Here is a 16554-nt window from a genome sequence, read left to right as displayed (position 1 = left end):
TACTCTAGCCGGGCTCGGTGGCTCAGCCTGTAATCCCGCGCCTTTGGGAGGCTGAGGTGAGTGGATTGCCTGAGCCCGTGGGTTCGAGACCCGCCTGGGCAGCGAGACCCCATCTCTACAATAAAATCAAAAAATCAGCCGGGCGTGGTAGCGCACGCCTATAATTCCGGCTACTTGGAAGGCTGAGGCGGAAGGATCGCCGGAGCCCAGCAGGTCGAGGCTGCAGTGGCCAGGAGCGGCCACTGCACTCCGGTCTGGGCGACAGAGTGAGACTCCAACTCAAAAAAAAAGAAATGAGAGAGGTGTTTTGGATATAGGAGGGCTTATTTTTATACTCTTTGGAAGCAGTCTCCTCTGGGATCAGTGTTCCTTATGACTGACTTGCTCTCTGGATATCAAGTACTGACCAGTGCAGTCTACATCGGAGCAGGCCCCCGGAACTGCCAGGAGGACTTGTTAAACACAGATTGCTGGGCCCCACCCCAGAGTTTCAGATTGTGAGGGTCTGAGAGTCTCCATTTCCAAGAGTTTTCTGTTGATGACAATGCTCCTGGCCTGTGGGTCTCACTTTGAGAGCCACTGGAATACCTGGATCCAGCCTTCTGAATCAAGCAGTTACTTAGTGATCTGGGTCCCTGTTCCGTGCATGACAAATAACCACAGTGTGTCTGAAGAACCTGATTGAGCAATTCAGACTTTTCTGAGTGAAAGAAAACAATACTCTGCCTTTTTTTTTTTTTTTCAAGTTGGAGTCTCACTCTGTCACCCAGGCTGGAATATAGTGGCACAATCATGGCTTATCGCAGCCTTGCCCTCCTGGGCCCAGGCAATCCTTCTGCCTCAGCCTCCTGAGTAGCTGGGACTACAGGTGTGTGCCACCATGCTCAGCTAATTATTATCTTAATTTTTTTTGGTAGAGACGAGATCTCACTAGGTTGTTCAGGCTGGTCTTGAACTCCTGAGCTCAAGGGACCCTCCCACCTCGACCTCCCAAATTGTTGGGATTACACACATGAGCCACTGCACCTGACCTAGTATTCTGCTTTAAAAGATGCTCTGGAAATGCCAGGTAGAGAAAAATGCAAGAACAGTTGACTGGCATTTACTAGGTTTATATGCTTCATGGCTACTGTTTTGGTGAGATTCAAGGTCTTGAAATATAAATCTGTCTACAACTTGGGCCATGCCACCAGTTTGATCTAGCTTCACATACACCAATCATTGAGGATATATATTTTAATAGCTGGTTGCATCAGTCAACTGATACTGTATATACTAATATGCCAAAAGTATACATACAGGCTAGTATATGAGGAGGGAAGAGAGAAAACACAGCTCCTAACCTTAATATTTGTAATCTGAGTTTCAGAACAGCCAGAACACTTGCCGTGTGCCAAAAACTGAGACCATAATAATAGCTATGATATTTTTTTGAATGCTTATATGTTAGGCTATAAGTACTTTACCTATTTGAACTTCTTTTATCCTCCCCATCACCCCATGAGATTAGTAACTATGGCGAATCCCATTTACGGATGGAGAGCCCAAGGACCAGGGCATTAGAGTGGTCCCACACCTGGTCAATGGTTAATTCAGACGCCACAGCCTGGCTTGCGAATGATCATGGTGCATTCCCTGTCTGCGCTCTGAGATTTGTAAGTGCTTAATGCATCGACTCATTTGGTCCTCATCCCAATCCTGTGAGATTCATACAACGACTGCCCCCTTTTAAGGAGAAGACATGAAGTCCTTCAGTGGTCAAGGAGCTTGACTAAAGCAGCACAACTACTAAGTGGTGATGCCAAGATTCAAACCCACGTATGTCTGACACAAAAGCTGGAGTGCTTTCTGAAGAGAAGGCAGTTTCCATTCAATCTTCAAAGGGCTCCACGACTGAAAAGTACGAGGATCTCTGGTGTAGAAGTGGAATGTGCACGATGTGAGAGTGCTCTGGTTTCTGCGCAAGACCTTACTCTGTTGATACTCAGTTGTATTGGTTGACTGGCATAAATGACCGGCATAAATGAACACAGTCAGTCAATGGCGACCTTTGCCTGAATTGGACACAGGAGCCCTGGGGGGTATATGATCATGAGATTTCTTTGTATCTGGACTTGGCTGTCAGGGTGACTCTCCTCGACTCCAAAACCCTTTTTCCTTTCCTGTGCATCTTCCTGGTTCCTAGGTAAACAGTGTTAGAATTGCAAAACGACTGACTCCACTCATAAACGAAAATGATTACATTTTAAAAGCTTAGAGGCCACAGCCATTTTATTTGGGGCGGTTATGGACATTTTCAAAGACTACAGCTGAACTAAGTGCCTTCTGGCTTATGCAATCACATTCTAGAGGGAGTTTCAGCCGCTCTTTTGCCGCATTTGCTTGGTGTTCAGCTGCACTCCTCTGGAAGTGATTTAACTTCAGAAGCATTTCTGTTCTCTATAACGCAACTTTCTGCTAGTTAGTTTGAACGTTTGGTGGTGACCAGGGTTGGTTCTGCGGTGGAGTTACTTTATAGTGCCAATGGGAGAGGTTCTGTTCTGCCTGGAAATAGACAGGACAGATGCCAGTAATTTTAACGTCAGCCTGAGCCACCATGTGTTCATAACTTGGGCTTCTATGTTTCAGTCAGCCTGAAAATGAAGGTAGTTGAGTGAAGCAGAAAAGCACTTGGGCCCTGGAGCCGGGCAGACTGGGTTCGAGTTTTGGCTCTCCCACTTTAACAGCTGTGTGATTTTGGGCAAACTCTGAGTCTCAGGCCTCAGTTTCCCCACCCTAAAGATCACCTACTTCCCAGGGTCATTTTAAAGATTCTATTGAGATAATGTAGCAGTCTCTCAATAATGAGGTACTATAGCCCATTTATAATACTCATTGGTAACTTACTCATTTGCAACCCTTGCTTTCCCCAGAGGTAAAGCTTCTCCAGACACTGGTTTAAGTTGAGGCTAAGTACTGGAAACCTCCTACTCTACACCATCAGATCCTCTTCACCCTGATGGATTTTATCCAGGATGTGGGCAGGGGAATGTATGCTAACAGGATGAACACCAGAGCCATCCAAAGAGCCACCTCTCTCATGTTTGCTGGAATTCTCTTGTCTCCACTCTCACCCCAGTCAATTTGTGCCTTGCAGGATTCCACGGCTCCCTCCCCAGCCCACATTATCCTGTGCACAGCATTTGGCTTCATTCAAAGATCTGTAGTCATCACTACCACGTAAATCACAGACATGTCTAGCTATTGAGTACATGTGAGGTGCCAGACGCATTATTATCTCAAAGCATCAGAAATATTCTTTTTAAGTACTAGTTTTTCCTTGCTTTACAGGTAAGAAAATAAAAAGGTTCAGAGAAATGAATTATTTGCTTAAGATCGTGTGGCCCGTAGACAATGGGGCCAAGATTTGTAATCATATCTCTCTGCCTCTAAATTCTTGCTCCCAGAAATATACTAAGAGAAAAATGTGGCTGGAAAGGCAAGTTAGGCCCAGATGGTGTGGACTTTTGGGTGCTGGGATGAAGATTTTTATAACTTAAGATGGGTCCTTCCCGGCTGGGAGGCCATTATACTCAGGTGGGGCTAAAACAATGCCAGAGGATGAAATCAGCATGAGGGAAAGAGAGAGGGAGAGGACTGACAGATGTCAGAAGATGCTCTCATTTAGGGAATTAAAAGAAGAACCAACTTTTAGAAAGTGGTACATGTACGTGATGGAATATTACACAGCCGTAAAGAAGGACAGAATCATGAACTTGACAGCAACTTGGATGGATTTGCAGTCTATCAAACTCAGTGACCTATCACAGAAACAAAGACTGAGTATCACATGTTCTCACTCATAAGTGGACCCTGAACACCTGTCATAATACTATAAGAGAGGGATTGGCAGTAGTGGGACACTATCGGGGAGGGGGACACATAACAACCATCAGGGTGCCTGATCCTAATCCAGGCGAAGTGAGGGCCAATGGGAGGCCCAAGTTGGCCTGCACTTAAATCACTTATGTACCCAATCCTGATTTATACCCCACATCTTTAAAAAACCAACCAACCAACAAACAGTGAAGGAAACACGAGAAGGAGGCAGGAGGAAAGCCAAGGGAAAACATCTCTCAAGATGGTGGCTAAGAGTCCCAAATGAGCCAGAGAAATGAAAGAGGATAAGACTCGGAAAAGGTCGCTGGATTAAATTACTTCACTGGAGAGTCCCAGGAGGCCCACGTCAATAGAATGGCGTCTCCTCGGAAGTCTTGGGAGACAATAGTGTTAGGGAACGAGTGGAAAAGTGACTGAGACTATTTTAGCATGAAACGTGGTGACATTTGTTAAGGACAGGGGATTAAAAAGGGTAGCCAGATTCCAGCAGGACTTTCAGAGGGAGGCATGTTGCTGGCAAAAGGGACAGGCCCAGGGAATGCAATCAAATTTCAGTACGTGCAGCAACTTCTTTGGCTGGAAAGGAAAAAGAAGAGATGTATTGCTTAGAGGCGACAAAACAGAGAAGCTGGCAAGAGATGAGAGTTAAGTTGAGCCACCAGCCTTGGAAAGCCAGGCAAATCCTGCTTTCCCCTTGAATGTTCCTCCCATCAGCCAGGAGCTGCAGGAGCTCGACCCACGGGGGCCGTTTGGGCTTTGGTTGCCTCGCCCCAGTTCTCAGACTCCTCCATCCTCTGGCCTCTCTGCCGGCCCAACCCCCAGGTAGGTGGGGAGCCAGGAGGCCCTTGCTGAATGGGGCCCACCCTGTTCTTGGAAGGGAGACTCGGCCTCCTCCTCATTCCCTGGGGACCGCACTCCAAGGCTTCTCTCCCTCACCCAAGCACGCTTAAAGAATGCTCTGTTTTTCAGACATACACACACACACACACACACACACACACACACACACACACACAGATTGGAAAATTCGTAATGCAATAAAGAAAAATCCTGCTCAGTTCAGGCATCGCTAGAATACTCATCAGAGGATTGAATGGCCTGAAATCTTTGGCTGAACAAAATAAAAGGAAAATAAACAAACAGTCCTCCACTTGACCGCATCCTACTTCCTTCTCCGAACAGCTGAGAAAATGGAACCGCAAAAGGCTTCTCAGAGTCACAGAGCAGTTGGCGGGGGAGCCAGGAAGTACATCTCTGTGTCCCGACTGACCAACGTGAAGATGCCTCTCTGGTCCACCGGCTTCCTCTCCCCACAGGTCAGAGAGCAAACAGTGGCTCATCAAAATCTTTTACTTGCAACTGCACCATCCCACCTCTCTAGGGACCCAAGCCAGGCCTCCTCAGCCAGTCTGTCTGCGACTTCTTGTTGTCTTCTCTGAAGGGTATTGGTTTCTAATCTCCCAGAGGAGCCTCTCCTTCTTAATCCAAACACTCAGGGGGATCCTAGCGGCTCAGCAAGTGAGGAGAGATGGAAACAGATAGTTTAAACCTTGGAGGGCACATTCATTTGGATAAATAGGAACCCTGGGGTCTCTGACTTTTGAGTTGGCAGAGGGGTGGTAAGAATAAGGGTGAGGCAGATCAGCCCCCATTCATTATTCCTTTTTCGCCCTTGCCTCCAAATAGCCTTTGGATTTTGCTCTGGTCGAGTGTTTGTTTTCAGGACTGTTTCTTTCTTTCTCATGTATGTCCCTTTAAAATTTTATAGGTACATGTAATATTTATGTGTCAGTGACCTTTAAAAGCAGTTTTAGAGATTTTCTGTTTACGTTTAGGAATTTTCTTTAAGGTCTACAAAGTCCTTTGTGCTTTTTCCAGGAAAGGCACGCAGTTAGAACCAAAACAAACAATTGAATAACTCAAGTGTGATCAGAGCCAAATCTCTTAGGAGGGTAAGAAAAAAGTTAGCATTTGTTTTTGTTGTTTCTTTTTTCCCTCCCCTGTTCTGTCAAATATTTGAGCCATTCCTACAATCAGTGTGGTGCAGAGAAGTATTTGTGAACAGTTTTAAGGCTAAATTCTAAGCCTCATATTGGACAAACCTTGACATGCGGAGATTTAGTAAGACGCACCTCTCAGAAATGATCCAGAAACTATGGAAACGATGTTTACTTCACCAGGTCTCTGGGAAAACTCATGCCAGTATATTTTGGGTTTGTCTCCCTGACCATTTAGGATGGAGAACTATCATTACCCTGGCCAAATTTTACAAGCCCCTTGCAGGGCATGTAAACTGTTAAAATGGGGCGCTTAAAGATTTGCGAGAAGCCGGGGATGCCTGTGGTCACTGTGTAGCATAAACCGACCATAAGCACCCCCTTCCCCTTCCCCACACGATTTGTTCTGTGAAAAACTTATCATGGGGTTAGCAATGGGGTTTACTTGGAGTTGAAAAACCCTGTATTCACTTTTATCTCTTCCAGTTCCTAGCTCTTTGACCTTGAGCAAGTTGCTTAAGTCTGTGTGAGTGTCAGTTACCATGGTTGTACAATAGTAATAACAATGCCTACCTTATTTAATAGCTGTGAGGATTAAGTGTGATAATGGACGTAAAAGCTCCTGGTATTATTCTTGACAGTTTTCGTTAGTCAATATCTATTCGCTTTCTCTGTTTACGCCACAAAGCTCCCTGAGATCTCTGTTCGACATCACAAAACAAACCTCTACTATAAATGGAATTAAGTTGCAGATGGAGGCTAACCTACATTGATATGTAAAAGTATCTGAACAGTCAGTCACTAGGTGTTACCTCATGATTGTGTAACAATATCACCCATTATTTTCTTCCACTTCACTAAGTAGTAAGGGTTAAGGGTGATGTTACATAAACTGCCATAATGTATGTAAATCGGTTAGGTAGAAGCCGGGATGTTACAGGAGTTGAACCCTTACCTCTGCCCAGCCCCCCAGCTACTGTGTGAACGCTAGGTTTTCAGGATCTGCAAGTTTTTGAATGGTAAAAATTCAAACTTGGTAAGAGAACCGTGGCTTTCCTGGATACAGAGTATTTAAAATGAGTTTTTAGTATTTATTTGAAGAACCCTAAATTCTTACTAACAAACATATCTTTATAAAACCAAAAATATCTTCAAGACATTTAAAATTAAAAACAATCTAAACTGCAAAACAAAATAAAGTGAGAGCTGTTCGTCCAATTATGTTACTCCACTTATGAGATGAAAGAATTCGTTAATTTGAATGTGAAGACATCTTCTTCCTAAAATTTTATTGAAAGTGATGCATCTCCTTTTTTATAGGGTCAAAAGAATAATATGATCACTGATCCACAGAGAAGGTAAATATTTGCTGAACGAATGAGTGAATATTCCTAAGGAGATGATCCAATTAGAAAAGACAGGTTTTTGAACACAGGAGTCCTACATTATTTATGTGCGATCTCGTGGCTGGGCGGCCTGGGACTGAGGCGCCGGCTTTGCTGAGTGAAAGCCTCTGTTGTACTTTAGCTCTGAGACGCAGTACGGATGCTCCATTTAAGGTAAGGGCCAGTGACCCTGGGTTCCTTGCCAGGACCTTGAGCAACCCGAATGTTCAAAGAAGTGGAAGAAAAGCAAAAAGGATTTGGGTTGATTTAGCACAGAGGGTGAAAGGCTCAGGTGGGCTATTACAGAACGCCACTCAAGGACTGGCGGAAGGACAGCACTTCTCTTAAAATATACTCACACTGAAGAGAAAGACTTTTAAGTCAGGCACAAAAAGAATTTTTAAAATTGTGCTAAAAAAAGAATAACATAAAATTTACTGTTAATCATTTTTAACTCTACAGTTCAGTAGTTTTAACTAGATGTACACTGCTGTGCAATAAAAAGGATTTCTGGATGGTGAAACTTGTGAACAATGTTGGATCTCTTTCTGTCTCCCTTGCGGTTTGGTGGGAAGAGTATGGCATTTCCTCTGTGAAATTGTCACATTCGGCATCCTAAGGCTCCTCCTGGCTCAGCAACTCCACGATGGGCAGTGATCTGGCTGGCCCAACACGACGTGAACATACTGATGACAGTGTCTCGGGCAAAGTTAGAGATATGTGGTTAGGCATTGCGTTTGCCAAAAACAAACTCTAGCGCTTGTAAAACTCGGATTCTGGATCACTTGGCCTCTAAGCTTAGGAGGGTTGTGACATTTCTGCTTTAACCTGAAGCCCAGGCGATAAATACCGCGCTGCCAACATTACCTTGGGTTTGTAGGCGTTCAGCATGGACATCTCTACATTCTGGCCTCTGACGTGCTTTGGTTGCCGCGGGACGGGTGGCGATGACGACTTCTGGTTGTTGCGGCAGACGCAGATGAAGAAGAAGAGCAAGGCGATGGCCAGGGGGATGGCGACGCTCGGCACCAGGATGTACAGGATTTCCATCTTGTTCTTCTCCTTGGAATCTTTTGAATCTGAGGGAAGAAGCAAAAAGGAGCAAACGTTACACTCGTTAGAGTAACACGTGCGATATTACACCGCGTCATTTAAAATGACCTCCTATTCTTCTGCACACACAAATTCACCGTGAGGAGAAGAAAAAAGAATCCATTGCTTATTACAATTTGTTTCTATCAAACCTTCAACATAATTTATAGAAGTGGAAAAGTTTAAAGTTCAGATGTTTAAAAGCAGCAGCAGGACATAATGAAGTCTTCGTATGTGTGTGGGTCTCCCTCTGTTGCTGCCTCTTCTCAGCGGCGGGCCTGCATTTCCCTAACACCTTAAAAGCTAAGCACCACGTGAATGAACTGTATACATCCAAGCACCTGCGTGGGGACCACAGTGCCCTTCTTCCATTGGCCATCAGCCCAGACCAACCACTACAACACCGCGTTCTAGATAGCATGCCCTTGTCTTGGCTGGTTTGGATATACAAGGCCAGTCCTATATCTTCCAGAATCAACATTGCTAAAGAAACCTGGGTCCAGTGTCCAAAACGTCACTGGCCTGAGAATCTGAGGGCCTGAAGTTGGGGTCAGTTTTTTGATGAGCTGTGTGACCCTGAACAAAACATTCATGTCTCTAGGCCTCACTTTTTTTCGTTCACAAAAGTGAAGTGTCTGTTTTGGATGGTGTCTACAATTCCCTCCGGTGCAGGGTACTACAACTCGACACTTTTCTGAAACTCCAGACTTCTTCTTAAATGGTTTCATATGAACTCCATAATTATGAGTGCTAATACTTTGAAGTATATTTTTGAAATCTTACACATCCACTTTACCATTGCTTGGAAAAGAATGCAGTATGTATAAAAGAACATGAGACATGATTTTCTTTTTATCAGTCTGAACATTAAAGCGAAGTACTTAGAGCATATATTATCATTAATGAATTATCTGGCTGGTAAAACAAACATAAGAATTACGGGATAGTAATTAGAGCACTTACATAATGACATGCCCTGATCACCAAGACCAGCTTTCTTTCTTTAGGGAAATCCAAAATGTGAAAATTCAGATTGTCACAAAATTCAGAGATTATTATTTGCTACTAATAATTTTTGTAAAGAATTAACCGTGCATCCATTCAATTATCTTTCCATTAGAGTCAGTAAACAAAAGCCAGGCACTGTTCTAGGTATTGGGAATATAAGGTTAAATATGACATATCCTCTGCCCTTAAGGAACTCATGGAATAGTAGGAAAATAGAGAAAAAAATGACTACAATATGTCATCAGAGATGCTACAACGGAAGTATGAATAGAATGATGAAAAAATCCCAAAAACTTCCTTTAAATAATGTTTCTCCAGTATATATCCATGAGACTATGTTATGCATAGTTGTTACTTGAACACACATTCTTTGGGAACCTTTTGTTGGGTGAGAGATGGTGATTATTTATCATATTTTTCCTTTTTCTCACATAACCAGACTAAGCAATGAGACATTACAAAGACGTACCAAAATCTGGTGATGGGACTGTGCTCTGAGTTAGCCCTCAGAAAGTTTTGGAGAGGGATTACATTTGGTTATGGAGTATAATAAAATAATAACAATTTCAACATTTGTCGAGTGTCCCCCACTGTTACAAAATCACGTTAGCTATTAAAATTACCACGGACCAGGGGAGCTCATTTTATGTTGCCACCAACTCCATGAGGTAGGTGACATCCTTGTCCCCATTTGTATAGGCAAAGAAGCTGAAGGGCAGAGTGGTTAAGCAACTTCCCCGAAGACGGGCAGCTAGCAAGTCAGAAGGGGTTCTGCTGTGGTTCTTGCTTCCAGCCTACCTTTCTATCAACTACGCTGGGTTGACTGTAATTGGAGAATGGCAGTTGTTTTGCACCTGTTTTCTCACGGTGGGGTTCCTTCTGTTTCTTGGAGGTAGGAAGGGTGAGGGAAATCTGAAAGGTGGGGAACTACATTGGCGCTTTGCTACACATGCTGCTTCTGAACTCCCCAGTTTATACACTAAGACAGGTAAATATACATCCTGGGCATCGCTGGAGGCCGACTGAGTCATTGCTAGGTGCGTTAGTAAGGACTGCATCTGCATGTCTGCGATGGCTAGAAACAAAGGAACTACATGAATAGAAGAGTGTCTACCACAGGACCCAGGGTATATATGTAGCACACACACACACACACACACACACACACACACACACACATTTACACTTTAGAAGCAATGTGTTAGAATCAGGGACGTGTATGTTTTCGAGTCAGAAACCTGTGAAAACTGCCTTTATCATCCTTTAGGTGACCTTCAGTAGGTAGGCACTTAGCCACCTTGGGCAAACTCATCTGCAAAATGGGAATAATACCTGCTTCATAGACTTGCTGTAAACAATAAATCTGTTCTCGTACCAGTTCCATCTCAATGACTCAATACATGTTTGGGGCAGGGATTGCTAAATAATCTCAAGCAAGCCACAACCTCTCTGATCTTCACTTCCTCATTTATTCAGCAGGAATAATAATGCCTGCTCCACTAATCTCATGTGGTTCATGAGAGAATCAAATGAGCTAATGTTCATAAAAGTACCTTGGATAATCGGAAATGGCCATCTGTTGTTGGATGCTATGGTTATTATTAATATTAGAAGCCATGTTCAAATTTCTCAGTACCCTGGGGGTTGAAAAACTCTGTTGTTATTCTTGGATTTTCAGTGAAATCATTATAGGAGTGACGATTACAAAAGCAGTGAAGCTAATTTAGTACTTGATGTGACGCTAGTCATTTTTCCAGCCTAGATTTTTTTACAGGAAGAGAAAATAGGGCCTCACCTGTCTGGCTAACAAAGGAGTCTATTCTGTATTCACCCCCTATCAGATTATTCATGGAAGGCCTTTCGTTGTCAACGGGCAGTCTGGGACAAATCCCCCTGTAGGTCTGCGGGAGAACAAACTTTAAGAAGCTAAATCCTTTAAACAGTCAAATTTGTCTCCTTCTGATTACACGGAGGGTATGCTAACGAGTGCAACGGCTCAATGTCTTTTTGCCAAGTGAAATAATCAAGCAGAACAATACGTGGTCATGTTGGAAGCGACAGAAACAAACTCAGGCCCATTCTAAGTCTTCAATACAACGTGCTTCCTTCCCCCACAGAGCTCTCTGTATTTGGCCAGAAGGGGATTCAGCCTCTGGCTCAAAAAACTTTGTATAAAAACATTCCCTAGAACAATGAACCTACTAATGAAAAACCAGAACACCGATGTCTGCCTAGCTCCTTTTTAAAGTCCCCGCATTCTTATTCCTCATTTTAACCCAGCAAGCACTTTGGTGTTATGTTGATTTCGCACATAGAGAAATTGAGGAAATTGAGAGGAAAATAATTTGCCAAAGCTAGAAAGTAGTAGTGTCTGGGTTGGGATGCAAGCCCGTCTATCAACTTCAATGCTTTTATGCTTTTTAAATGATATTACTAACAAAAATTACCCCAAAACATTATATGAAATTGTTTTTCATCATTCTCCTGATTCCAAGGTTCCCTTTCAATGAGGACTAATATCTGGTGGGGACCATACTATTTTAAAAAATCACACTGGAACAATGGATATTATTCTTACTGTTCATTTTAGAGGGTAATTGACACCTCCAAGGCATTGCAGAGAAAATTGGCTGAAAATTAGAATGGTGAAGATTTTTAACACTCTGGAATAACTGTTTAAAAGTTAAATGTGCGTATTAGTTACATCAAGTTAAATACTTGGAATTTTTGGAACCAACAATTTAGTCCAGATCACATGATTAATTTCCTTTTAAAAATCAACAATTTGGTATCATTGTTCAATCTGGCATTCCTATTTTATTTTCACAATGATATTCAATACTTTGATTAGTAATTAAATATAATGCAGACAATACTCCTTTCTTTTTCCGAAGCTTAAAGCAAGGTAATCATGGTTTCCTAATGAAGAGGTACTTCTATAAAGTGAAACATCATCTGGGATGTTTAACTTTGAGTTAAAACAAAAAAATGCTCTGATTTTAAATATGGCAAAGGTGGGAAGAAATCTTGAACCTTAGAATTCAGAGGGAATTAAACAAGTTTAAACTATGGTCTTGACTGAAAATAAGTTTTTAAACTATAGAAAACAAACAAGAACCACTATCATTTATTATTTAAAAGCTATAAAATAAGTGGGCGACCTGCAGATAGGGACCTGCACTAGTGATATTTAAGCATATACCCAGAGGCCTTCAGATGGCAAGCTAGGCCCTGGCATTCGCTCTCCTGATTTGAGGATGGAAATACTAAGTAGGAGATCTATTGCCTGATGTATTTGCAAATGAATTCTTTAGGGAAAAAAAGTGGCTGAATAGGCCATATACAGTGATTCAAACTTTTCTTTGCAGAAAATGTTTTAACTACAATAAGGTTAGGGCATTAGCTCTTTTGTGAGCATTTGGGAAAACCCCACAAAAGTTCACTCAAAGTTTCTGTAAACTCTCAGGGCCTCAGGGTCCTCCTTTATAAAAGAAAAGAGTTGGGATAATCATTTTTAAGATTATATTTGTAAATTAATTATTAATTGTAAAAAATGTGACATTTATCATCTTAACCATTTTTAATCGTACAGTTAGTTCAGTGATGTTAAGCATATTCTCGTTGTTGTGCAATCTCCAGAACTATTTCATCTTACAGAACTGAAACTACACCCGTTGAACCACTCTCCATTTTTTCCACTTCCCCCAGCCCTGACAACCACCATTCTACTTTCTGTTTCTATGACCCTGACTATTTTAGAAAGCTCCTATAAGTGGATCATATAGTACGTGTCTTTCTGTGACTGGCATATTTCAAGTAGCATAAGGTCCTCAAGATTCACCACATTGTAGCACATGACAGAATCTCCTTTTTAAAGAGTGAATAATATCCCACTGCCTGTCTATACCATGCTTTCTTTATCCTTCCATCCACTGATGGGTATTTGGGTTGCTTCCACCCTGTGGTTATTGTGTATAATGCTGCAGTGAACACAGGTAGGCAAATACCTCTTCATGATCCTGCTTTCAATGATTTGGGGCAAGTACTCAGAAGTCAGATTGCTGGATCATATACTAATTCTATTTTTAATTTTTTGAGGAATATCCATACTGTTTTCCTTAGCAGGTGCACCATTGTACATTCTTACCAACAGTGTACAAGAGTTCCGATTTCTCTACACATCTTCACTGACGCTTGCTAGTTTCTGTTTTTTTTAATAATAGCCATCCTAGTGGGTGTGAGGTGATATCTCATTGGGGTTTTGCATTTTTCTAGTGATTTGTGACATCGAGCATCTTTTCATATGACTGTTGGACATTTGTATATCTTCTTTGGAGAAATGTCTATTCAAGTCCTTTGCCCACTTTTTAATCGTGCTAACCTTTTTTTTTTTTCTTTTTTGAGTTGGAGTCTCACTCCTTCAACCAGGCTGGAGTGCAGTGGCACGCAGGCTCACACCACCCCAGCATCGACCTTCTGGGCTCTGGCGATCCTTCCACCTCAGTCTTCCAAGTAGCTGGAACTACAAGCATGTACTACCATGCCTGGCTCATTTTTAATTTTATTGTAGAGAGGAGGTCTTGCCAAGTTGCCTCGGTTGGTCTCGATCCTGCAGGTTCAGGCAATCCACTAGCCTCGGCCTCCCAAAAGTGCTGGGATGTCGGGCTAAGCCAGCCAATCAGACTAATCTTTAAGTGCCAAAATCAATAGGTTGTATAAAGCTAAATTGCTTTCATTTTTTATAGGATTATTTTAGAATGGCAGACTAAGCATATTTAAACTTTAGGAAAATACTTGTTCAAGTGACTCAAATAATTCATGATATCTTTATGAACAAGATGGAGGGCTGCACAATAGTATCATTAGATAGATTTAAAATTCACTATATGTCTTTACTTGATAGTGTTAATCAGAAGATCAACATCAAATTGTAGAGGGCTATGCTTGAGGGAACCTGCCTGTTCAAGATTATCATTGATGGTGGCATGTTTATCAAACTTGAAAATGGCCTGGATTTAGAAAAGACACCTAGCTGTTTAACTACAGAATAAAGTTTTAGAGGATATACACAACACACTAAAATAATGAACCCAAACCAGCAATTTAACTTTTACCAATAAGTATTATAACTAGTAGTTAGGTTAGAGACCTTGCTTTTAAAATCCATGATTGGACAAATCTACTAAAAACTTGTTAATGTAACCACACCAAAAAAACAAACAAAAGAATACTATTAAGTTTCAGTGGAGACTTGAAGGTTAAATTGGGCCCAGCAACAGCATAATGCAATTGCTCCAAAAAATTCATATATGGCACTTACAGCAATATAACAACCTTCACTGGCAGTACAGGGTAGTGATCAAGAACATCATGGTCCTCTTCTACCTGCGCTGGTTAAAAAACCAGATATAGACGGAAATGTGTCTATTCTAAGAGCCACATTTTAAAGAAGGGTTCTGAAAACAGAAACATCCGAAGGAAGAAGATGGAAAAGTAAGAGGAGCTGTGTACTCTTTAGACCAAGAGAAAATCAAATGAAGGAGTGATAGACGTCTTCAAATTTGTATAAGAAATTACACAGAGGTTGAAATCTTGATCTAGTCCACAGACTTATTCTTATTAGGGTGTAAAAAAATTTTGTGAATGAGTGGCCATAAAAAAAATCAGATTTCACACACAGGTTTTGTTTCTAGGCAGAACTTTTGAGCAGTGGGAATGATTCCATAACCACTTTGGAGTAGAAAGCTTTCCCTGTCTCTGGAGATGTCTGGCAATGTTCAAGCAGAGACTGGAGGATTTCTATGGTTGCTCTGATTTTATAAACCGAGCTGATACAACTTATATAGGTTCCTGAACTTATGACTCTTAAGAATCCATTCGAAGTCAGTGATGGCATTTCCCCTGAGTGTCTACCCAATCCAGTGTCAGTCCCTCTTTACCGAGCTCCAGGACCTCTACAGATAGTGTCACGGCTGCCCTTGACCTCTGGCTTCCAGTCAGGTTCAGCCAATGGAGTCGCTAGCAAAAGATGGAGGGCAGGAAAAGAACATGGTTGATGTCTTTGTTCCTCTGGCTTCCTCCTTGCTAGGTAGTCAAGGGTTGAATGCATTACTCTACCAAAGGCCACAGCGTGCACTGACAGCCCGCTCTTCAGACTCAGCTATGCACTACAGAGTATGGAAACTGATCTAGGTTGGTATTACCTCCCACTCCCGCTAGCCCTGGCTCTTTCACCTTTCCTGATTGGTCTCCCCTAATTCTGCCAACACCTTTCTAAATAATTTCTTTGTAAAATCCCCCTTAGTTAGTCTGTTTGCTTGTGCCATTTGTTTCCTGTCAGAACCTTGACTATAAAAACTTTGACTGTTGCAAGGCCAATAGCAACAATCATCGTGGTGTTATATCAGAATTCTGTCACCAAAGGGTTAAGTGCCAATGAGCCCTTCTTACTGGCATGGCGGTGAGCCCAAAAAACTCAGAGCTTTCAAAAAATTATTGCTAGAACAGCTTACACACTGCATAAATGACTCATATATACTGGGGACAATAAAGAAAAAACTTTGAGAGAAAATGACTTTATGGTTAAAAATGTTTATGGAACACGACTTAGCTGTAAGTTTTGGGTCACCATTGTTCTTTACTTTGTTGAAAATGTATAAAGATTGGAAACTAAGCTACATCTTGAAAATCTCTGTAGCATAAAAATAACTCTTCCTAAAAGCTTCAAACTATACAAAACAGTGCTCTCTTCCTTCTTCCTTAAGCCCTCCCGCCAACCAATTCACTGTAATGTTCAATTTTCGTTTGAAGAAATGGCTGAAAGACAAATTGCCTTACAACAGGTCTTCTATGAAATATGGGAGAAGGCTGCTGACAGAGTGAGTTAAAAACTGCAGCGTTCGCAATCTGGAAAACATCTGCCTTGCCCCGCACTGTAAACCACCACATTGCAGAAAATAGTTAGTGACAAAGCAGAGCCCAGGACGGGCGTTTTGTAAGGTCATGGGACAAGTCAAGGCTCTTTGGGCACAAAACTGGGCAGTGTGCCCTTTGGCAAACTGTTGCAAGCCAACACCTTAAAAGGAAACACGAAAGCAATAGGTCAGGTAGGAAAACTCCAAATGGAGGCGAGCGGTTCACTACTTTTCTTATCAATTAGTACTCCTAAGCCAGCTTAGGGGTAAAAATGAGAC

General features: G+C 42.1%; 1 protein-coding gene across 2 annotated transcripts in view; it reads right to left on the bottom strand.

Moving 5' to 3' along the window:
- ROR1 (receptor tyrosine kinase like orphan receptor 1) overlaps positions 1–16554 on the bottom strand; it is a 421847-nt gene that overhangs the window by 8531 nt on the left and 396762 nt on the right. For both annotated transcript variants that reach the window (XM_021713621.1, XM_021713622.1), the window contains one exon: positions 8129–8340. In XM_021713621.1, coding sequence (XP_021569296.1) covers positions 8129–8340 — 212 coding nt within the window. The remainder of the gene's footprint in view (positions 1–8128; positions 8341–16554) is intronic.

This window comes from Carlito syrichta, unplaced genomic scaffold (assembly GCF_000164805.1).
Source record: "Carlito syrichta isolate Samal-C Ts95f unplaced genomic scaffold, Tarsius_syrichta-2.0.1 Scaffold304635, whole genome shotgun sequence".
Lineage (NCBI taxonomy): Eukaryota > Metazoa > Chordata > Mammalia > Primates > Tarsiidae > Carlito > Carlito syrichta.
This window is presented reverse-complemented; position numbering and strand designations above follow the sequence as displayed.